The 23,819-nt window shown below is 50.1% G+C and overlaps 1 protein-coding gene across 1 annotated transcript in view; it reads left to right on the plus strand.

Moving 5' to 3' along the window:
• LAMB1 (laminin subunit beta 1) overlaps positions 1-23,819 on the plus strand; it is a 62,836-nt gene that overhangs the window by 25,151 nt on the left and 13,866 nt on the right. The window contains exons 11-22 of the mRNA XM_080818691.1: positions 1,917-2,052; positions 3,287-3,445; positions 4,278-4,405; positions 4,639-4,762; positions 5,213-5,417; positions 8,257-8,400; positions 8,608-8,839; positions 11,770-11,933; positions 12,570-12,794; positions 14,006-14,220; positions 14,839-14,935; positions 22,226-22,595. Of these exons, the coding sequence (XP_080674817.1) occupies positions 1,917-2,052; positions 3,287-3,445; positions 4,278-4,405; positions 4,639-4,762; positions 5,213-5,417; positions 8,257-8,400; positions 8,608-8,839; positions 11,770-11,933; positions 12,570-12,794; positions 14,006-14,220; positions 14,839-14,935; positions 22,226-22,595 (2,199 nt within the window). The remainder of the gene's footprint in view (positions 1-1,916; positions 2,053-3,286; positions 3,446-4,277; positions 4,406-4,638; positions 4,763-5,212; positions 5,418-8,256; positions 8,401-8,607; positions 8,840-11,769; positions 11,934-12,569; positions 12,795-14,005; positions 14,221-14,838; positions 14,936-22,225; positions 22,596-23,819) is intronic.

Consider the following 23,819-nt stretch of genomic DNA (forward strand, 5'->3'; position numbering starts at 1 on the left):
GCTCGTAGTCCTGTATGGCAGGAGCCATTCACGTGATCTGTGGGAGGAAGACTTGGTTGGGGCTGTGGGAGGGCTGGTGGGGGGGGACATTGGTAACAAACCTTGGAGCATTCTGTCTTCCCAAGGGTTGTAACTTGCCTTGGAGACTCTGGTTCAAATGAACTTTGGGATGAGGAAAATATCTGAACACTGGGAATGGGTTTAATGTAACAATTCCAAACCCCGTCTTAACTTGAATGAAGTAAGAATGGGTGCATACGGTTTGGTTTTACCTTGGACTCACGGAGAAAGAGACATAGGCTGAGAGCAAAATGAGTACGTTAAGTCTACCCAGAGGCCTTTATACCTGAAACCATGTGTTTAGTTAAAAAAAAGTTTTACCTTTTGCATGAAACCCCCATTTTTCTTTTTTTTTTTAATCTTTTTTATTCAGAATGCGTGTCCTTCACACACTTGTTTGTTCAGCCGGTGTTTGAGTGCGCTGTGTGCGCTGGGCCAGGCCCCACGAGGGTATAAAGGGCACGACTGAGGTGAGGGAGGCACGGTCCGAACTTTGAAGCAATTTGCTGTCTAGCGGCGGGTCAGACGGGTGTGTCAGTGGTTACAGTACGAGAGAGAAAGCGATAAATGTCTTAACGATACAGATAAAGAACAGCGGAGCCCTCAAAAGGCACCACTCGAGGGTAGCAGGAACCAGAGGCGACTCCACGGGAGGGCTGAACGCTGGGCCGGGCTTTGGAAGGCCAGAAGGGTTTGAAACAACCCCTCGGCTTCCACGAGCAGCTAGTACGTGACAGGTTGTGTCGTACGTGTTGTAACCGCAGCATTCCTCTTGCACAGAGGTGGTGGTGCAAAAGAGAAGGGGGCTCATTCTGTGGGCTGGAGAGTGATGGTCAGGAGAGGCTGCAGCAGAGTCCTTTGTGAGCCGAGTCTCGAAAGGACAGGTGGCTCTTTGCTGGGTGAATGGGGGACAAGGGTATTCAAGGCTGCAGGAATGACACAAGCCAAGGGGAGGGTCCACAGCCCCCCCTGTGCATTGGAGAAACCATCACTGTTCCATATGGTTGGAGAAGTGAGGGGGAGGGGGGATTAGAGAGGTGGAGGAGGGCCCGACTGTGGAAGCCTGGTGCACCTGCTCAAGGCCAGGGAGTGATGCAGTTGGTGCATCTTAGGAGGGTCATTAGGGCAGCTCGCTGTGTGGGCGGTGGTGGTCCAGGTTGTAAGGTTGGAATACCAGCCACAAGGACACTGACGAGAAGCTGCAGCCGATTTTACTGTGAATATGAGAATGAAGAAAGGCATGGCAGGTGGGAGGAGAAGCCTTTGAGGCCAGGCTGTGAAGTCACAGAGCCGGGTTCCTGCTTAGATATGAAAGACTCCGGAGAGGAACTTGTAGGTTTCTGCCTTGGTCGACTTACTGGCTGGCAGGGTTCTGTCCCCTGCAGAGAACAGGGGCAGGGGTTGGTCGTTGCCCTTTGGGATCTGTCTTTAACATCAGGGACTGCTAAGTCGGCACTGACCTTCTAGAAATTGGGTCTTTGGATCTGAGGCCCAGGAACGAGATTGCAGTTGGAAATCAGGCAAAAGATAGAAAAGAGCAAAGGAAGGACGTTGGTGGCATCCACAGAAAAACCTCAGTATGGTGGGGATGGAATATAGTGAAGAAAGACAAGCAAGACGAAACCAAAAAGACTAGGTCACGGGGAGCTTTTAGCTCTAGACTTTGCGATTAAGTCAGAGGCAGGAGTTTTTTTTTTTTTTCCCCATGTATTTGTTTTACTGGCAAAATAAGAAAACTCTACATGAATATTTCAGCCATTTGATGTTTAGGAGAAAATGCAGAACTGCGTCAGGTGGCTTCACTCACAAGCCTGGTGGCCCCGCTGACTTGCTTTGCTGCCCCTCCCCCCACCCAGCTGCTCGGCGGAGTCAGGCCAGTGCGCGTGCCGCCCCCACGTGATCGGGCGCCAGTGCAACGAGATGGAGTCTGGGTACTACTTTACCACCTTGGATCACTACATCTATGAAGCAGAAGAAGCCAACTTCGGGCCTGTAAGTAGGGGGGTGCCCGGCAGATGGGAGAAGCTGGGTTCGGTGGGAGGGCGCAGTCATAGCGTATGCAAGTTTTTTAAAGAGTCCATTTACAAAGCATTTTTATAGCTCTTGACAGGATGGGGACCGTGCCTTTTTGAGAACAGTCCTATTTAAAGCTGAGTAGATCTGTAACTCACAAAGAGACTTTGAAAGGTTCACTGATGAGGCTTTTAGTGGGTTTTTTTTGGGGGGGGGATGCTTATTTTTCATTCTTCCACTCCTCCACTTGTGCTCCAAAGTTATTGTTGATGTCGTAGGGTAAATACTCAGATGGGAGTTTTCCATCGCTGTGTAAGCAGCCATCCCAAAATGTAGTGGCTTCAAAGGTACCCACGGCACGTCAGCAGGGGTGGCCAAAGCAGCTGGAGGCGGGCTGGGCATTTTCCTCCACATACCGCCCCCCTCCTCAGGCACCCCAAGTAGCCACCCGGAGCTTCCTCACAGTGCGGCGTCTGGCTTCCAAGGAGGAGGCAAGAGAAACCACCAGGTCTCTTAAAGCCTGGGAGCCAGAGTTTCGGAAGGTCATTTTCTCACATTTTGTTGGTCAGAAGTCGCAAAGCCAGACCAGATCTGAGAGCAGGGTAATAAACCTCCTCAAGGGTAGATCCAAACACCCATACGTACAGGGAATGAAGGACTTGGTCTTTGGAGGTGACTGATCACAGTGGTTATCCGTGATCCTGTGAGCAAACTCAAAGGCATGCTTAAGTTACCTGAAATTGGTCGATCTTCGATCTCCCTGACAATCGAATCAACTCCTCAGTAGGGAGCCCTCGTGATTGTCTGATGTTTCTTCAGTTGTACTTGGAGTTTGAAATGAACACAGTGAGGGGGTAAGCACATCCAGTAGATACTGGACTAGCCTTGTAGAAAATCTGGGAAATAGCTCGTCGCTCCTCAGCTTGCTTACAAAGCATTTGGGACGTTCTCTCTCCTTTCTTTATGCTCATTCCTGGCTCTGTCCTAGAAGGTGTCTCCCAAGCTTTTGAGTCCCATCTCCAAGGTCCCAAGACTACCCCAACCACAAAACCAAAAAGTAACCAATTTCCTCCATGCCTCAAAAACTTGTACCCTCTACCGAGTAAATGCGACTGTAAAAAATAGGTAGAATGCCTATAGTTTTGACCTTTGGGTGACTTCAGATTTCTTTAACTGTTACATTTCCTCGAAAGCCATTTTCCCTTGCCCTCAGGGGGTCAGCATAGTGGAGCGGCAGTATATCCAGGACCGGATTCCTTCCTGGACCGGAGCAGGCTTCGTCCGAGTGCCCGAAGGGGCTTATTTGGAGTTTTTCATTGACAACATACCATATTCCATGGAGTATGACATCATAATTCGCTACGAACCACAGGTAAACCTTCCGGGGACTAGCAGGGGTGGTAGAAATCTCTTCTAACAATGGATGCAGTTTTTGTGAGATTCGGAGTTTGCATTAGAATAGAGGAGCCTCTCTGACTTTCTATCCCCCATGAAAGCGAAAATGGACATTTTTCTCAAATTCAGTTTCACAAGCCTTTAGTGATCCCTCATGAGGCTCTCAGCCTTGCTGAGACTTGAGGAGGTGAGGAGAACGTGTCAGACGCTCTGCTTGACCTCACGGCCTGCACGGCCCCCAGGCTCAGACGAGCGCTCCACCTTTCATAAAAGGCTGAAGGTGGAAAGGGCAAGGGCAGAGATGCAGACAGTCCTGCCTCTTATACCAACCCCAGCTGTGCCCGATGCTGCCAAAATGTCCCATAAAGAATGACTTCTAAGCCTGAGAACAGAGATGGAATTTTGACACCAAAGGAAGTGAGGAACGGCATGAGCAGGGGGAGGGTTTTGAGAGTGCGTCCTCTGGCTGGATAAGGGCATCATTGGAGATGCTGTTGGAAAGAATGCTGGGATCAACACATGAGCCTGGCCGCTGTATTACAGGGTTTGGGGCGGGGGATCCTTCTGATCGGAGCTGTGTTGCCTGATGGCCAGAGAGTGCCCTGGGAAAGGCAAGGAGAGCAGGGCGGCTGTTAGGTGTCCACGTGAGACAAGATTAGGGTTGGAGCGGGGGCCAGAGCAGAGGAAATGGGAAAGAGGGAAGGGAAATGCAAGTGAGTGTTTTCCATTTAAACTTGGCAAATGATCGTTTGGGAGAGCAGCAGCGGGCCAGTGTGGATGTTCCTTTGATGGCTTGTCTCTTACTCTAGCTCCCCGACCGCTGGGAAAAAGCTGTCATCACGGTGCAGCGACCTGGAAAGATCCCAGCCAGCAGCCGATGTGGTAACACTATTCCCGATGATGACAACCAGGTGGTGTCCTTGTCGCCCGGCTCGAGGTCAGTGTGACGCTTGTTTGCAGCTCTTGGAATGAATGGGCAGATTATTATATTTTTTCTGGTCCCTTGCCTTGCGAGTCGTCCCGTTAGTATTTCAGAGCTGGAGCTGAACTCGGACCATTGCCTTTCTACTTTTGCTGTGATCCGCATAGACCTTTGGACGGAGGAATGGATTGATTGGATACCTAAACGTTGACTTTGCATTGGTATTTTTCCGTCTCGTTTGGGGGCAGGTATGTCGTCCTTCCACGCCCCGTGTGCTTTGAGAAGGGTGTAAACTACACTGTGAGGTTGGAACTGCCCCAGTACACGTCCTCCGATAGCGACGTGGAGAGTCCCTACACGCTCATCGATTCCGTAAGTGCAAGGTCATTTCTGAAGTGAAGGTCATGGGGGAAGGCATGGGTGGAGCGTGTTCATCAGCTTCCCCAGAGGGTTTTATGGAGGGGGTAAAACCTGGACAGGTTAGGCACGATCATTTTCTCTTGCCTCAAAAGCCACTTGGCTTATTTATTTTTAAAAAACTCTACCTTCTGAAAGGATTTACTCAAGCGAGTTGTTTGTGGAAGTAAAAAGAATCTTAAAAACGGTCTTCCAAAAGCCACCGGACGATGTAAGGTGTATCTAAATGTTTTCTGGCAAGAATATTTAAGAGTGGAAAGGTTTTCATTGTACCCAGTGAGTCCGATGTTTTTCTTTCCCAGAGTCAAAGTAGCACGTGGGGCTTTGATGCGTTGACTTGCTGTAGTTGATGACACAGCCCCCTCCCCCCCTTAAGAGCGCTTTGCTGTTCTTGGTCCTTCACAGCTTGTTCTCATGCCGTTCTGTAAATCACTGGACATCTTCACCGTGGGAGGCTCAGGGGATGGGCTGGTCACCAACAGCGCCTGGGAAACCTTTCAGAGATACAGATGTCTGGAGAACAGCAGAAGCGTTGTGAAAACACCGATGACCGACGTGTGCAGAAACATCATCTTCAGCATTTCTGCCCTGTTACACCAGACAGGCCTGGGTAGGTTTCCCCGACCCTCCTTTCTTGGGGCCAAGAGTACTTGGCATCACGAGGTACGCGGGGAGGCGTGCCCTGCTGCTCTGCTCGAGACTGGCGGCGGCCACAGTCTGCCTTTTTCGTTTTTAAAGCATATTTTAGTGATAGAGCACCGTTGAAAACGTAGTCATGTAGGGGAAGGGAAGGAAAAATAAGACGGAACCAGGGAGGGTGGCAAACCATAAGAGACTCCTAACTGTAGGAAACAGAGGGTTGCTGGGGGGAGGGGGTCGGGGCATGGGGTACTTGGGTGGTGGACATTAAGGAGGGCACGTGATGTGATGAGCACTGGGTGTTTTAGGAGACTGATGAATCACTGACCTGTACCTCTGAAACTAATAATACAGTATGTGTTAATTACATTGAATTTAAATAAGAAAAACTTTTTTAAATGCAATCACAACAGTGACTAGGGGCAAAGCCAGGAAGATGCAGTATTTCCGTAGGCAGGTGGGGAGTTGGGATAGAATCGGGGAGCATCATATACAACTGAAATTTGCTTTTCTCATTGAAAGATCAGACCCATCCCAAATGTCCCTGGGCTTTTGTCTAAGGTCCTGTGCAAGTTGAACTTTGAAGGCAAGGGTAGAAAATCTTAATGACTTCCTTCAGAGAGAAGCTGCTTTAATCTGCCAACTCCCATCTCCTGTTGCTTCCTTCCCACCCATCATAGGGATGCTATTTATTTATTTATTTATTAAATTTAAATTCAATTAATTAACATATAATTGGTTTGAGAGGTAGGTCTGTGATTCATCAGCCTTATACCCAGTGCTCATTATATCACGTGCCCTCCTTAATGTCCATCACCCAGTTACCCCATCCCCCCCAACCCTCTCCCCTCCAACAACCCTCAGTTTGTTTCCTGTTCTTTCTTTTTGCATATTGTCTTTTTAATGGTACAGATTTTATTTACAAGTCATTGTATGAGAAGCATTTAAAAAAATTTTTTTTATTAACATATAATGTATTATTAGCCCCAGGGGTACATGTCTGTGAATTGCCAGGTTTACACACTTCACAGCACTCACCATAGCACATACCTTCCCCAATGTCCATAACCCGACCACGCTCTCCTTAGCCCCCTCCCTTGTTTCCTATTCTTAAGAGTCTCTTACAATTAATCTCCCTTTCTGGTTTCGTCTTGTTTTATTTTTTTTCTCTCTCCCTCTATGATCCTTTGTTTTGTTTTTTAAATTCCAAATATCAGTGAGAACATGTGATAATTGTCTTTCTCTGACTGACTTATTTCGCTCAGCATAATACCCTCTAGTTCCATCCACGTTGTTACAAATGGCAAGATTTCATTTTTGATGGCTGCATAGTATTCCACTGTGTGTATATATACCACATCTTTACCCATTCATCTGTTGGTGGACATCTGGGCTCTTTCCATAGTTTGGCTATTGTGGACATTGCTGCTTTAAACATTGGGGTGCACGTGCCCCTTCGGATCACTACATTTGCATCTTTAAGGTAAATACCCAGTAATGCGATTGCTGGATTGTAGGGTAGCTCTATTTTCAACTTTTTGAGGAACCTCCATGCTGTTTTCCAGAGTGGCTGCACCAGCTTGCATTCCCACCAACAGTGTAGGAGGGTTCTCCTTTCTCTACATCCTTGCCAACATCTGTCGTTTCCTGACTTGTTAATTTTAGCCGTTCTGACTGGTATGAGGTGGTATCTCATCGTGGTTTTGACTTGTATTTCCCTGATGCCAAGTGATGTGGAGCACTTTTTCATGTGTCTGTTGGCCATTTGGATGTCTTCTTTGGAGAAATGTCTGTTCATGTCTTCCATCTACTTCTTGATTGGATTATTTGTTCTTTGGGTGTTGAGTTTGATAAGTTCTTTTTAGATTTTGGATACTAGCCCTTTATCTGATATGCCATTTGGAATATCTTCTGCCATTCAGTCAGTTGTCTTTCATTTTGTTGACTGGTTCCTTTGATGTGCAGAAGCTTTTTATCTTGATGAAGTCCCAACAGTTCATTTTTGCTCTTGCTTCCCTTGCCTTTGGAGACCTGTCTAGCAAGAATTTGCTATGCCCAAGGCCACAGAGGTTGCTGCCTGTGTTCTCCTCTAGGATTTTGATGGATTCCTGTCTCACATTCAGGTCTTTCATCCATTTTGAGTCTGTTTTTGTGTGTGGTGTAACAAAATAATCCAGCTTCATTCTTCTGCATGTGGCTATCCAATTTTCCCAACACCATTTGTTGAAGAGGCTGTCTTTTTCCCATTGGACATTCTTTCCTGCTTTGTTGAAGATTAGTTGACCATAGAGTTGAAGGTCTGTTTCTGGGCTCTCTATTCTGTTCCATTGATCTGTCTGTTTTTGTGCCAGTACCATACTGTCTTGATGATGACAGCTTTGTAGTAGAGCTTGAAGTCCGGAGTTGTGATGCCACCAACTTTGTTTTCCTTTTTCAACATTCCTCTGGCTATTTGGAGTGTTTTCTGGTTCCATACAAATTTTAGGATTATTTGTTCCAGCTCTGTGAAAAATGTCGATGGTATTTTGAAAGGGATTGCACTGAATGTGTAGATTGCTCTGGGCAGCATAGACACTTTAGCAATATTTGTTCTTCCAATCCATGAGCATGGAACATTTTTCCATTTCTTTGTGGGGATGACATTATGTTAAACAGGAATTCTGAATGAGCCAAGGCAGTAAAGAGGAACGATCCCGGCGAGCCTGAGGAATGGGGCAGTCCGGTTCAGAGCCCCTGTGACTCCCTGCGCTCCATTCTCTCCCGGGATCGGCTGCTCCGTGTCACGGGTTCTGGCCTCTCTCTCCCTGCAGCTTGTGAATGCGACCCCCAGGGCTCGTTGAGTTCCGTCTGCGACCCCAACGGAGGCCAGTGCCAGTGCCGGCCGAACGTGGTTGGAAGAACCTGTGACAGATGCGCTCCTGGCACCTTCGGCTTTGGCCCCAGTGGCTGCAAACGTAGGTTAATCAGAACCATCCCGTGTTCACTGGAGTGAATCTGAGAAACACCTGTGGGTTCCGTGGCTTCGGGAGGCGGGGTGTCGCCCCACAGACGATCACCCGAGCCCCAGATCTTCTGATCCAGGCACCGGGGTCCTTCTTTCTGGGGCGTGTTTGCACTGAAGGAGTTTCTCAAGGTGGTTCCGTGGTTGCTTCTTTCTTCAGCTTGTGAGTGCCACCTGCAAGGATCCGTCCACACCTTCTGCCACCCCGTCACCGGCCAGTGCCAGTGTTTCCAGGGCGTGTACGCTCGGCAGTGTGACCGGTGCCTGCCCGGGTACTGGGGCTTCCCGAGCTGCCAGCCCTGCCGGTGTAATGGCCATGCCGAGGACTGCGACGCGGCGACGGGGGCCTGCTTGGGCTGCCAGGACTACACCACGGGGCACAACTGTGAAAGGTACGTGCTCGCGGCCACTCGAAAGCAAAGAGGAGGAGACGGTTTGGGGGCTGAGCCGACAGCATCTTAGACAAATGCCAGGTAGAATCTCTGCCAGATTCCAGAAGGTTTGTTCGTTTCCGATCCCCTCCGTATTTCCTAGGAACTCATTCCTTTCTCCAGCATGCCTTTAGTTGATACTTTCTGTGTGCCAAGCACCGTGTTGGTGCTGGGGGTGCGGCGGAGAGCAAACGTGAGCTGCCCCCCCCCCCCCGGAGCGCCATCCTGGAGGTCAGCCTAGATCTGGACAGAAGTCCTCGGTCTCAGCAGATTCTCGCTGAGGGTGAGCGTTCTGAAGTGTGAACGCCTCCTTTGGGCCAAGGTAGAAACCAGGTCCAAACAGAATTAGGCATTTCAGACCACTTTGCTTTTTGAGACACTTTAATGCTGCCCCGGCTTCCAGGAGGGCACGTAAAATGTGAGAAAGGAGACCTGTTCTCCAGTTAGCAGGTTAATTGAATAATTATTATGGATATAGAGCACACTGCACTAGATACAGCAAAAGAGAACCTGGAATGTGCCCCAAATACCATTACGGTCAAGCTCAGTAGCTAACAATCCACGTGATGAAATTACATGCTGACTTACACTGTTCCTTACTGATGAAAGGCAGATCTGTGACGAGAACTGATTTTTTTGGAGTGATGGTCCTCACCTTTCACCTCAATTAACATCCGTCCACTCTATCTGGGACTTTTGTTTTTAAAATGTCAGCAAATGCCTCAGTGCAAAAATTGTTCATCAGATGAAAGAGAAATTGCCAGTGGAAATTGAATATATGATTAGCTTATGTTGGGATGATGTGCGTGGAAGCAAATACGGGGTTTTCAGCTCTGTGCTGGAGTGCTGTTCAAGAATTTGGAGGTTCTGGGGTTTCCTGGGTGGCTCAGTCGGGTAGGCGTCTGCCTTCAGCTCCGGTTGTGATCTCAGGGTCCTGGGAGCATCGGGCTCTGGGCTCAGTGGGGGAGGCTGCTTCTGCCTCTCCCTCTGTGTGCTTGCTCTCTCTTTCTCAAAAAAAATAGATCTTTAAAAAAAAAAAAAAGAATCCTTTGGATAAAAATTATTCCTTCCAACCACAAATTTGCCTTGTAAGAAGATAATAAGGAAACAGTTATATAAGACTTGAAAGGAAGAAATTAATATATTGATGTCATCTCTTGTTTTCTGCATTAAGATTTTCGTTATTGTTCTTTGGGAGGTGTAGGATACGTTCAAAAGAGACAGATGAGAAAATCAGATTAGAAGGAACAGGAGAGTGAGGGAGGGAACCCAGGTGGTCGTCCATCATGCCGTTGTGAAATCCGGGGGCGGGGCAGGGGGGCAATGGGGCCAGACTAGCCTCCCGTGAGAAGAGCTGGCTTGATATTTGCGATGGTGTTAGATTTTCTTTGTAAAGCGTTTTGTGTCTCATAGGAAAAATGTGAAAGCCCTACATGGGGATGACAAAGCTTTATTAAAATATCTGGGATTCTGTGAGCCAGCTTCTCATCCCTCTTTTCTTCATTCCAAGACGATCGGAGTTGCAGTCCTGTGAATTTGAGCAGCCGCTCTAGGCTCAGCTCATTCCCAAGGGGGGAAGTGGAGGGAGAGGCAGGAAATGAATACTCAGTTTCTGTCATGAGGTATCTGGATTTATTTCACCTAGAAAAGCCTCCTAGAAAACTTTCTCAGAACCCATTGTACAAAATTGCTTCATCTCTGCCGGCTTTCCCAGCCCATAACTGGAGAACATGTTCTTGTGTCCTGTGTCTGATTAAGTAGAAGGTTAATTTCCTCTGAACAGTTTCCCTTCTATTTCTTCATCTCCCTCCCACACCCCATAAAAAAAAAAAAATGACCCATTTCAAAAGAAAAAAAGGAAAAACCCCCTCCTCACCAAAAAAAAAAAAAAAAAAAAGAAAAACCCAAATAACAAAAATCATGAAAAACAAAATGAATTGAAAATCCTCAGAGCTCAGATTCAGTTCTGCTCCTAGCCTGTTGCAAAGCCCTGGGCGAGTTAGCTTACCCCTCCCAGCATCTAGCCTGGTAGAATAACTAGGTTGGATCTGATGATCTGCAAAGCCCCTTCCCCCCTTTTTACAGGGAGAAAAAGCAAGCGAATTAGTCGTGTTAAAGAGCAGCATCACATAGAATTCCTTGCTACAATTCAGGAGGCTGGATTCAAATCTTGGCTCATTACTATCCGCTGTGTAAAGCCTTGCGAGCCATTGAACCTCCGTGGATCCCTGATCTGTGAGGAGAGGAGGTGGGGGTTGATGAATGACGTCCCTCGTGCCTCTCCTAGCTTAAAAGCCCCTGCAGATGGACCCAGGAGGCCCGCAGCTGGAGAGCGCCCTTGTCAGCGTGGCTGCTGGTAAAGGCTGGAACGCAGAACGAGCCGCCGTGGGCTTGCTCACTCGTCACCCCTCCCGGGCGTGGGCAGACGGGCGGACAACCACACATTGCCTTCCCGCACCCCCCCCCCCCGCAGCCCCCACCTCCTTCCCCAGACTCTGTAATGTGAGTCAGGACAGGCAGGCAGCCGATAGGACAACAGGGTACACGTGAGGAGAGGTACCCCTGCTGCTTGGGGAGGAGGGGGTGAGGTTCCTAACGCAGTGCGCCCGCTCACATGATCCCCAGACAGGCAGCATCAGCATCACATGGGACCGACTAAGTCAGAAATGAAGGGATGAACGCGGTGACCTGTTCTAATGAGCCCTCGAAGGGGTTCTGATTGGAGCTGGCATTGGAGAACCAATGGAAACCTTGGAAAATCTTCCAAGTGGAAACATGAGGAATGGGGAGGGAATGTCCCCAAGCAGAGAACACGGTTTCTGAGACTCCTTCCTGTAACGGGTTTCTTACAATGGTGGTTCATGGCCCTCTCTCCTCTGGGACTGACGCAGGTGCTTGGCCGGTTACTATGGCGATCCCATCATCGGGTCGGGAGATCACTGCCGCCCTTGCCCTTGCCCGGACGGTCCCGACAGCGGACGCCAGTTTGCCAGCAGCTGCTATCAGGACCCTGTGACTTTACAGCTGGCTTGTGTCTGTGATCCTGGGTACATTGGTAAGTGGGATCCGGACTCCCGGAGGAAAGGCTGTGTCTTTCTGAGTTCTAGTTGACCGTGAAGGACAAAGATGAAGAGGGAGACAATGTGGTGTCATGTTTACAATCCTTAATTAAAGCTGAAGGGAATGTGACATACCAGAGGTGCTCCTTTCCCCGTTTGGCGTGTGGAGTAGAGGAGATTCTTGAGTCCGTGACGCTGCTCTAGAGCAGGACGGCAAGCTCACTTGAATCCGAGAGTGAATCCCCTTATCCAGCTCCCGGTGGGAGAGGCTCAGCGGGGTGATCCCGCCACGTGGTGGGCAGAGGGCGACCAGAGCACCCTCCCCAGACAGCTGAACTGGCCAAACTCGATATGTTCTTGGTTGCCGATGACACTCCCATGATCCGCCAACACTCGAGGAGGCCACGAACTTGTGAGCAGTCCCTTAACTTCCTCCTTGACCCAGGGATTCTGTTATTAGCGATGCCTGTCCACGGCTCAGAAGTACTGGCACAGCTTCCAAGCCCTCCTTTCCCACTAATGACGCGGTCACCCCGGGCTTGGTGAGGACCTGGGTCAGCGCTGTTGCCGGGAATGTCAGGGGGACCGGACGTGTGTGTCAGCGGGCTGAATGGCTTGTGCTCGGTCCCTAGGCTCCAGGTGTGACGACTGTGCCCCGGGCTTCTTCGGCAATCCCTCGGATGTGGGGGGCTCCTGTCAGCCCTGCCAGTGTCACCACAACATCGACACGACGGACCCGGAAGCCTGCGACAAGGAGACGGGGAGGTGCCTCAGGTGCCTGTACCACACGGAGGGGGAGCGGTGCCAGCTCTGCCGGTCCGGGTACTACGGGGACGCGCTCCGGCAGGACTGTCGCAGTAAGCTCAGCTTCCTTTTGCCCGCCTTTCCAGTGATTTCCACCACCTTCTTCACTATCAGGGAGATGTTCATCTTCAGGTGTCTGTTTTGTCTGGGAAAACACCTGTCAAGCTTTTTCTCTGACAAAAGAAAGATGTGATTGACACCCCCCCCCTTTTTTTGTTGTTACATCCTCATTTTCTGGTAGGAATTCAAGTCCCAAGGTGTGGCTCAGTGCCTGAGGGAGGCACGCGATAGAGGTCCTAAGTACCCACTCCGGTGGGCCCCTTTCCTCCCACCATTGGTGGACAGAGCCTTCCCGCCTAAGGGGGAGAAGGAAGGAGCATCTCCGTGGTGTCTCTTCCAGAACTCCTCCGTCCTGTCTTATCAGGAGATCACCCTGCCTCTCCTCCCAAGGCTGCTGCCCCCCAGGCCCCGCTGTTGGTATAGACACGTGTGGAATGCGGAGGAGTGGCAGGACGGGATTCCCTAACCTGCTCGCAGGGCCTCTACCTGCTTTGTCTGACACATTCGTTACCGCTGCTCGCTGCTGAGGATTTGAAGTCCTCGGAGCCGAAGTCCCACAGCATACATTTTTTTCGTGTGTGTCATTTCCAGTAAAGTCCTCAATTTTAACATGATTTGCCAGCAGCTGATTAACTATTTCAGAAATGCTGCTAGGCCAAGTGTGTCCTTGTGCCCGTCTGCCTGGGAAGTGTCAGAACTGTCTACATTGTAAGAACTGAAGACAGCGTTTTAGTGGGGTTTTGTTTTGTTTGTTTGGTTTTGTTTTGTGGTTTTGGTTTTATCGTGGGTTTTTGTTTTGTTTTTGTTTTTTGGTTTCTGGGGGTTTGTTTTTTTTAATCCCCTCCTTTCCTTTCCCTCTTTTTTTTTCCCCCCTAAGATAGTTTTTATTTATTTGGCAGGCAGAGCACAAGCAGGGGGAGCAGCAGGCAGAGGGAGAGGCAGGTTCCTGGCAGAACAGGGAGCCCGATGCGGGGCTGGATCCCAGGACCCCGAGATCACGACCTGAGCCGAAGGCAGACACTTAGCTGACTGAGCCCCCCAGGCGCCCCCATTCCTTCCTCTCTTGTTTGCATTTCTAGGCCAAAACCTGGGAGGGAAGATCTTAGCCATGAGGATGCAGCTACCTTTCATATCATCTGTGTGTGTCACGGATTTTATGACCATGTTGAGGCTAAGTAAATCGGGTCTCACCGTTCGCTTTCAGAGTGTGTCTGCAATTACCTGGGGACAGTGCAACAGCACTGCAACGGCTCTGACTGCCAGTGCGACAAAGCCACGGGCCAGTGCTTGTGTCTCCCCAATGTGGTCGGGCAGAACTGTGACCACTGTGCACCCAACACCTGGCAGCTGGCCAGCGGCACCGGCTGTGACCCGTGCAGCTGCGATCCTGCTCATTCCTTTGGGCCGTCTTGCAACGAGGTGAGGCACCGTGGCAGGGGGCAAGGAGAGGGACTTCCCTTTAGGGACCCGGGGGGTGGCCAGCACCCTCGGTGGCTTTGCCCTAGTTAGAGAATGCCCCCCCCCCGACCTCCTTGGGGTCACAGCCTCGCAGTCAGGGCTCGCAGCTTGGCAAACGCAGCACAGACTGGCAATCAGCCCTCCCGGGGTGGCTCGTTGGGCTACCCCATGTGTGGGGGGGACCCCACCCACACCCCCATCAGGATGGACAGGTATGCACTGTTTCCATCACTACCTGGCTGCTAATCCAGACTCTTCACTTAGCGATACAGCCTGAAAGGAAGCACATGGCCATACTGGGCCCTGTAAGTTGTGCTGTTGCTTCCTGACACCCTGACAGTGACATGCTCCCCATGCCAGGTGGGTCGCAGGTGGCCTAGGCTCACTAGCGGCGTGTGAAGAACCCCGGAAATAGAGCGTACCATGCTCTGGGTCCCCAGTGCTGGGGGGGAGGTCAGAGTCGGAGAGGGCTTCTGGGGCAGTTGAGTCGTGCTTATCCCGGCCGGCCACTGAGATGGCGACTGTGGACTGCCCGGCGGCCACCGGCCCGGCTGACCGAGCTGTGTTCTCTGGCCGCAGTTCACGGGGCAGTGTCAGTGTATGCCCGGCTTCGGAGGCCGCACCTGCAGCGAGTGCCAGGAGCTCTTCTGGGGAGACCCCAACGTGGAGTGCCGAGGTGAGGCTGGGAGCGGGGGTGTCCTCAGGAGGGCGCTGATGGGGCTGGGGGCCGCAGGCACGTGCCGCAGCTTTTTGGTACTGGGGAATGGATTTGTGGGCTTGGTGACGTCCAGCCCCATGGAAGGGCAGGTGAAAAGGTGGAGCTGCTGAGCTGCTGACTTCCTGCTCCGTCCCCAGGCGGGGGAGTCTGCCCCCACACAGGGGCTTGCACGCACCGTGGAGACACACACAATGGCTTTCTGACACACTTTTGACCCACAGGGGCTCCCCTGAATGACCGAGTTCCATAGACTTCTCCACCCCTGTGAACAGTGTCTTGGGGCCGCCTTCCTTCTTAGCACACGCAGAGTTAAATGGTGCTTCTGGTCAGCCCATTTGGTTTGGTTCCGGTGCTGACAGTGATCAGCATGCGGTCCCCACAATGGGAACCGGAGGGCCACACCCTAGCATCGCTCTGCCCGGCAAAGGAGGAGGTGGCAGGAGCTCCAAGTCTGTAAATGGGAATAAAAGCCAGATTCTCACTTGGGCTTGTGACACGACAGGAGTATGAGGGAAAACTTGACATTTTCTGCAGAACAAAAACTTGTTAAAATAATGTGGATCATAAGGATTGCTTAATTTTCCGTGCTGTTGCAATTTTGGTTGTGACTTGCCAGATATTTTTTCAGATCTTAAAGCAAAGGCCTTTGTGGGGAGGATTTCCATAGACTGCTTCTACTCTGGTTTCCTAGTCTTTCTTTCCTGCTTGGGTTTTCCTCCCTACGTTTCAAAATTATAAGTACGGATAGCAACCTTTGTAGTTTCTTAACCGTTCTTTGATATATTTTCCTTGGGGCGTGTCTGAAATTCTAGGTCCCCATTGGACTCTAAATAAAAAGTGATCTTTTTTGGTGGGGAGGACAGCTGTGGCAAGAAATAATATAGATCTTCCCAGCTAGTGGTCCACTGGGCATCTCCTACCAAAGGTCAGACACAGAGATAATATGCGTCCCTTCAGTCCCCCCATCTGTTCCTGAACAGTGGGGCAAACTTGAGCGGACAAGCGCTGAATGCCGGGCATATGATCTCTTGTTTCAGTGGACGCTTAGCCAGAAGGTTTGTACCAACATCTCCGGTTAAGGTTTGTTCCACAGCCATGAAAGGAGCAGGTGCTCCTTCCTTCATCAGTCACTAGTTTCAATGTTGGTTCTTTATGGGATCTGGTTTTCTCATTTCCATGAGAAGATCTGTGACATCCAGTGGGACGTCTGTTCCCCCATTTCCCACAAGTAACATCCCGTTCAAAATAGGGTTTCTCTGGGGCTCTAATCACTCTTCTCAAAGATTCCTCCACCTCGTAATGCCCCAAGGGCTTGACTTGCTCCAGATCATGGCTCTAGGGTCACGTATAGCCTGATTCCACCAGGCTGTGTCATTGGCAAAAGAGCGTTGGCTGCCGAAGCTTGCTGACCTTTCACTCCATGTCAGCTTTGTGAGCATGAAAAGGCTGTTCCCCGGGCTTAGTCAATCGGAGAATTGTTCATTGAGCGCTCAGAACTTCACCCCTCACCCTTTCATCCTCAAACGTTCAGCTCTAAATCTGCCAGAGCAATTGTGGTTCATAGGAACAGTAGCAACTTGTTCTGGTTGAAAGCTAGATCATGTTTTAGGGACTTCGTGAAGAGGGAAATCCATGGCACCCGTGTCCACCGGCTACTTTGTGGTGTCCAGAAGAAAAATCAGCCTGTTACATAAGAAACTGGGGGGATCCAAATGTTTTGGACAACCAGGGTGGACCGGAGAAATGTCCGCACCTACAGAGGTTGCAGAGACAGAGAGAGAGAGTTGGGACTTGGCCGTGGGGAGGTCGTGGCTGCCACTGGGCCTTGTGTGAACGGGACGACAGTGGGGCAGGGCTGGTTTGATCAGATGAGGTTGGGGGCCGAAATGCAGCAGCACATGGAGAGCAGAGCTCTGAAGGGACTGGAATGTGGTCACTAATGGAAATGGGGGGACAGGGTCCGACAGTGAGCGGGGACGAGAACAGGTGTCATCCAAAATCAGATGCAACCATGGGGAGAGAACGGGACTACTTTTCTCAAAATAGGTAATTAATTGTCAAATGGTCTTCAGTGTCAAATCTTCCAGGGCCCAGACGGAGACTTTCTGGTGCCACTTGGTAAACAGCACCCTTCTAGGAAGACTTAAGGTCATGGTGAAGTTTCCTCCTTATGGAAAAAAATGTAGTCATGAGAAAGACAAATGAGTGGAGCCTCAGTCGTACAACTTATTGAATGTTTCTATTGTCCAGGCGGGTTGGGGCTCTTGGCCAGTCGTTCAAGTCTGAACAAGCCTGCCACTGTGCCGGGGATGGAGAGAATCCCATCCACCCACCGGCGAACGTGCCGGAGAAAGCCTCAGCTCGGAGCTCTACACTGTGCCCCTCGGGAGTCAAAGGGTCACACGAGGAATCTTTCTGTTGATTCATAGATAGCAAAGGGAGGGCCTCTGGCTGTTGGAAAAGGCCAGTGTCTCCCAAACCCGCACAAATGAGAAATGTGGGGCAGAGGTGAGAGGCCCATCATGATTGTTTCTCATTTCAGATTGTTTTTAATGGAAAAATGAAGTGCGTTCCTTTGCCCAGACATAAATTTTTAGGACACTTGTATTCTTTTCTCAGGCTGGGATTCGTTTACAGCTACCCACCTTTTTCTTTATTTGCTGCATGACTTGGGAAATCAGATTTAATTTGATTCTCTAGAGGGCCGCAGATACTCTCGTTGGTAGAGGAAAAGCTTATTTTAAATGATCCTAATCACCGCACATGTGTCCCCTGCAGGCCAGGCCAGGCCAGGGGCGGGCAAACCAAGACCACCATGGTGCACCCAGCCCATTGCCTGTCCCCGTACATTTGTGTCTGATCTGTAGCCTGCAAAGCCTATTTCCTATCCAGGCCTTTTATAGAGAAAGTTTGATGAGCCTAGTGGCTCATTTCTGCAAGTGAAACCATTACTTCCCGCCTTTTGTCTCCAAACGGACATCATCTTAGCAAAGTCAGAAATAAAATAAAATGAAATAACATGGTGGGGCTGAGGAGGTAGAGAATTTAAAGGAAAATCACATTTCTTTTTTAAAGATTTATCTATTTGCCAGAGAGAGAGCGAGCACGAGCAGGAGGAGGGGCAGAGGCAGAGGGAGACGCAGACTCCCCGCAGAGCAGGGAGCCTGATGCAGGACTCAAGATCCCAGGACTCGGGGCTCATGACCTGAATGGAAGGAAGATGCTTAACTGACTGAGCCACCCAGGCGCCCCAGATGTCAGTTTTCAGAGAGGAATTATTGCTCTGGCTAGAGCACAATAAGGACGATACACAGCATCAAGGCTGTTGGGGGGGGGTGCGGGGGAGCCCTCAGGAAACCATGTACTAGAGACCAATGGGGGAGATTCGGTCTCACCAGACTCTGAGTGCCTTGACTGCCAGGCCATGGAGGATGGACTTTCTTCAGTTGTTGGAGGCGCCTGGAGGAGGAGCAGGACGGGTGTAAAGAAAGCAGGAAGCCGAACCTACTGATTGAGAGGCACACAGGCTAACTAACGTGTCCTGTTCTGGGATTGATTTGCCAGTGTTTTCTTCTCGGTCTCAATAGCTATAAAAAGGGTGCATTTTTATTCATGCTTCTAGCTCTCAGAGATCACGTTTTTAAATTTAGTAAAAACAGAGGAAGCTTACCGCCTGAGAATATATCTACAGAGGGAGGTGGAATTCTTAATGGCTCGTTACAGCGATTACGGGCTCATTTTTAAAATGCTAGTCTTCACCTTCGTGACTTGTTCATCTTAAAGATCAGGCCACAATGTTTGCTAAATACTTTCTTCTCCTTTCCAAGAGCAAGTTTTCGATCCTCTGCCAGAGAATCCCATGTCTTAAAACAGGACTGGGCTGCCGGTCCACTGGGACCCCTAGCCTTTCCTCTGAAGAGAGGAGAACAACCAGTGGCCTTGTCAGAGACCACAGGCAAAGTTCATGTGTAAGTTTGAGATCCCAGCGAGTGGGAGCTGGGATTGGAGGGTCTCCTTCATCATTTCAGTGTCTGTGATGTTTTCAGTTATCAGGTGAGAACCAACCCTTCTGCTTCAGCGGAAAGTGCTGTTGGGGAAGCAGAGGGGTGGGGGTGGCCCTTGTGCAGGGTGGTACAGGCGGGCCTTCCCGTGCTTGCCTCCCGGCATCCCCAGGACAGGCGCAGCAGTCAGAGAAGGGAGCACGAGTCCACGGGAGCTTAGGGGTCTCCCCCTTCAGCCTGAAAACCTGATACAGTGTAGTCCTTCGGTGACCTTCCGGAGAAAGTTCAGGCTGAAAGTTTTCAGTGATGAAACCCCAGTCCCTCCCTCTGTGAGATTTGACTCTACATTTCAGTTAGAGGAAAGCGATGTTGGTCAGTTCCGATAACCCGGTCCTATCTTCTGGAGAGAGCCGGGGTTCTGCCTGTCCTTGGAGCCCTGGCCCGCACTGCAGCCCTAGCCCCAGAGAGGGAGAAAAGCCTTCATGGGGGTGCACTTGCCTTCTAAACCCTACAGTTCGGGGCCCGTGTCTCCTCACCCCAAAGATGCTCATGACAGAATGAGAGCCAGAAAATGAAAAATTATTAGAGAAATTAGAGAATATGCGCACCCATCTCTTGCCCCAAGTATGAATCCATTAAGAACCTCTTTAGGACTGAATCAATGTGTGCTTTTGCATTATCTATGGGAAAGAATTTTCTAAACAGACTAAAAGCATGTCCCCCATCTGCCTCAGTCGCCCCAAATCTTGGAGAGAGGATAAGGCGCCGGTCTCCTGGGCCACTTAGGCCCCGCTTGGCTCTGCTCACTGGGCTGGGGGAGGGGGGCAGACTGAGCAGTCCCATCGTTTGCAAATGGCGTCAAGCATTCCTATTCCCACACAGGTCACTAGGTTTGTGCCTCTGCCTACGTTGGTCAGCTTCCAGAGTCATGACTCGGCTCCAGCTCCACCCCCTGAAGGATGAACAAATTCTCTTACGTCCCCCCTCCCTGCCCCCTCCTTCCCTCCTTCCATTCCCCATTCTCACCCTCCTCCCCTCCTCCCCTCTCACCCCTACAAGCACACACTGACATACAAAAGGAAGCTAGAACAGGAGAGGAACCAACAGGTCTGTGTCTGCAGCACCTGACAACTGTTAGAAAGACAAATTCTCAGGTCCCACTCCAGACCTGAGGATTCAGATTCGAATGTGGGGGGCCGGGGGTGGGGAAGCAGTCTGTTTCATGAACCCTCCGGGTGATTCTGATGTACGCCCGAGTTTGAACGGCTAGGACCTAGATGACCCACGGAACTTGTAGCTTTCTGAAAGGTGACTGAATTTTACCAAATGACAGGGGAATCCATTTCTAAAATTTAAACAATGTAAATTCTTCATCATCAAATTTCTTCCTCTTCTTGTGAGCCTCAGAAACTGATGAAGGCCGTGGTTTCTGACAGGTTTCCCATTATTTCTTCCGTATTTCTCTAGGGTGTCTCTCATTCTTCTCTCTTCTCTCTCACTTCTCTCTCACTCCTCCACTAGGAAAAAATTCTGGGGTCAAATGAGTTTGGCATACAACTGGGTAAAAATGACATGAAACAAGGTTTCTCCTGCCGAACTCCTTTGAGCCTTCAATGTGCTGAAGTTTGTTTGGAATCTTCCAGAGGAGACTGTCTTCCCTGAACTTACTGATCACGGAAGCCTTCTCTCCAGGAACATCTCCTAGAAATAATGGTGTAGGGGACACACGTGAAGTTACTCACAGCTCACTCGAGCTGCTCCCTGACTCGTAAGAATGACCCCAAAAAACATAGGAAAAAATGAAACTGCTAGAAGTGCCTGGAAAGAAACAATATGCATAAAGGGAAGAAAAGTTTAGTTTTGAAAACCCAAGGCACTAAGGCATGCTGTGGTTTCAACCCAAAGTTTGAAGACTGGTATATTCGGTAGTTTAAATCTTTGAAAAAAAGAAAAACAATGCCATAACAGCTTTTTTTCTCCCCCAGTGGAAATGTGGTCAAGCAACACTCTGGGTAGGAAACTACCAGACACCTGGATGATAGAAAGTCATGATAAGGGACGCCTGGGTGGCTCAGTTGGTTGAGTGGCTGCCTTTGGCTCAGGTCGTGATCCCAGCGTCCTGGGATCGAGTCCCACATCGGGCTCCTTGCTCGGCAGGGAGCCTGCTTCTCCCTCTGCCTCTGCTACCGCTCTGCCTGTCTGTGCGTGCTCTCTCTCTCTCTCTCTCTCACTCTCTCTCTCTCTTTGACAAAGAAAGAAAGAAAGAAAGTCATGATAATACAAATGTTTATCGAGTACTATGAACTGGGCATTCCTCTAAGCACTTTGGAATTAAGCTATTCCAAAAATCCTGAAAGCTAGCCTATGGGGTAGGTATAATTATGACCCCATTTTACAGATGGGAAGTCGGTGACTCAGTTTCCTCAGTGCACAGCTCAGAGTGGCATAGCTGGGGTGTGGGGAAGGCAAGATTCATAGCCACAGGCATCTGAAGCCTTCTGACCCCGTCGCTGCCCTCAGACTTGCTGCTCAGGGAGTGGCCAACGAAGGCAGTGAGAATTAAAATAGTGACAAAAGGCAGGTTGTGATGAGGGTCGCATGAATGGGTGACAGACGCATCTCTCTGGGTTTGGAGGGTAGAGGCTAGTGAGCAAATCCCAGGACCATCTGTGAGACTGGTTCTGGAAGATGTTTCTTTAGAACGTCTTTCAGAGACCAAGACAGTTTTACAACACTCCTATGAGACTATGAACGTGTTGTGTTTTGCCAGAGTCAAACTTGCATTTTTAGGAGGAGGATTTTTGTCTTATAGGGTATGTAAATGTCCATTGCATGCCTGTACCGAAAGTGAAGTTAGAACCTCAGCTCGCAAAGACCACTGAATGCCCATTAACCCTGTGCTTGGTGCAGAGAATGGAAACAGCTGGAGTTGCAACAGGCTGAACTTGAATCCCGGCCCGGCCATTTCCTGGCTGTGAGACTTGGGGCAAGTCACCTGTCCCATAGGGTTCAGTGACACGGTGCGTGGTGTAGATGCCAGGCATGCTAAGGGTCACTGTAAAAAAAATTACTACCATTGCTGTTATTAAGCATTTAGTGAGAGTCGAGGTAGTGCCTGTGTCGGAGGACGACGCTGCCCTGGTCTCTCCGAGAGTCTTTGGCGAACCACGACTGCGGCTTCCAGATGCCAAGTCTTGTCGCAGAGGTTTGTGATCTGGTGGATGAACCAGTGCTGTTTCCCTTCCAGCCTGTGACTGTGACCCCAGGGGCATTGAGACACCACAGTGTGACCAGTCCACTGGCCAGTGCATCTGCGTCGAGGGGGTCGAGGGTCCGCGCTGTGACAAGTGCACTCGAGGGTACTCGGGCGTCTTCCCAGACTGCGCTCCCTGCCACCACTGCTTTGCTCTCTGGGATGCGATCATTGCTGAGTTGACCAATCGGACCCAGAAGTTCCTGGAGAAAGCCAAGGCCCTGAAGATCAGCGGGGTGATTGGGCCGTACCGAGAGACCGTGGACTCGGTGGAGAAAAAAGTCAACGAGATCAGAGATATCCTGGCCCAGAGCCCTGCCGCAGAGCCACTGAAAAACATCGGGGATCTCTTTGAGGAAGCGGAGTAAGTAGTCCCTGAGTATTGGTTCAGCCTGAGGAGAGATGCCCAGACTGGGCACCTCCATCAGAAGGCATGGTTGGCCCCCAATGAAAACAGGTGCCGGGTCACTGGCTTTCCAGCAATCTTCGCTCTGGGCTTTTGGGTGAGTGAACAGGCACAAAACTGTGCACACAGCAGAATAGAATGTGTGCGGGTTCCAATCAGCACCCCTCTTTGCAAACGGCTCCAAGCTAGTGGAGTGGCAAGAACACTGGCTTCGGAGACAGAGGATCCGTAAATGACTTGTAGCTTTGTTAGTTGCTAGGCTTGAGAGTATGAAGGACTCCGTTAGGCTGTGTCTCTCTTCCCTCCTGTGGAGGAGGGGAAGGCAGCACTTACCTTTACCTTACAGAGCAGCAGCAGAGGTTTGATCTGTGAAATGATAGTGTAATTGCCAAAAACACCATGAATAGAAGCCTTGTTACTATGTTTTGCTCCTAGCGAGGAAATCCATTCCCACAGCAAGACCCCTATTTCCAAGTTCTTTCTGAGGCTCTGCCGCTGGTTGGCTAGAGCAGTGCTCCCTTCTCTAATTGTAATGAATTCTCTGCAGTGAAAAATTCCCCTCGTAGCCCTCTTCCAGGTAATCCTCTCCGCCGAGTGTCTGTTTTGCCAGTGAAAGCAGAGCGAACTGAATTCTGAGTTCTCAAGTTCTCAGGGATCATTTTTCAACCATTTCTCCTGCTCCCAAACGTCCCGCCTTCCTCTTGCACATTTTCTGTGTGACGGGACTGGAATCCGCCCTCTAGGAAGCCAGACGGACTTTTCATCTCCGCGTTGTAAGCAGCAGCAAGGGAACAGCTGACAGGCGCTCAGGCACCTTGTGGGAGCTCCTTCCTGAACCTTCTAGATTTCAAGTAGCTGGTCCCTTGGTTTCAAGCCGGGGGTTTTATGTCCAAGGCCATGTGGTGGACCAGACTGTTAGGAAATGTCTGATGTGGAGTGATAATGCAGTTAATGAGGAATTTTAGCTCATTAAAAAGATGGCGTATGGCTCAGTCTCCTAACACATAGCGATAACAAGTTCTGGAAGGCTGTGATCCGAGTGTAAGCCCATTTAGGACCTGATTCTTGGCGTTGGTCTCATGCACCCAAGGGAGAACAAAACAAGCTGGGTGTCCTTTGAGAGCCTGCCAGAGGAGAGATCACATTCCTGGAATGGCTCTGTTGCTACCCTCACTAGTCCTC

This window comes from Martes martes, assembly GCF_963455335.1.
Source record: "Martes martes genome assembly, chromosome: 11".
NCBI lineage: Eukaryota > Metazoa > Chordata > Mammalia > Carnivora > Mustelidae > Martes > Martes martes.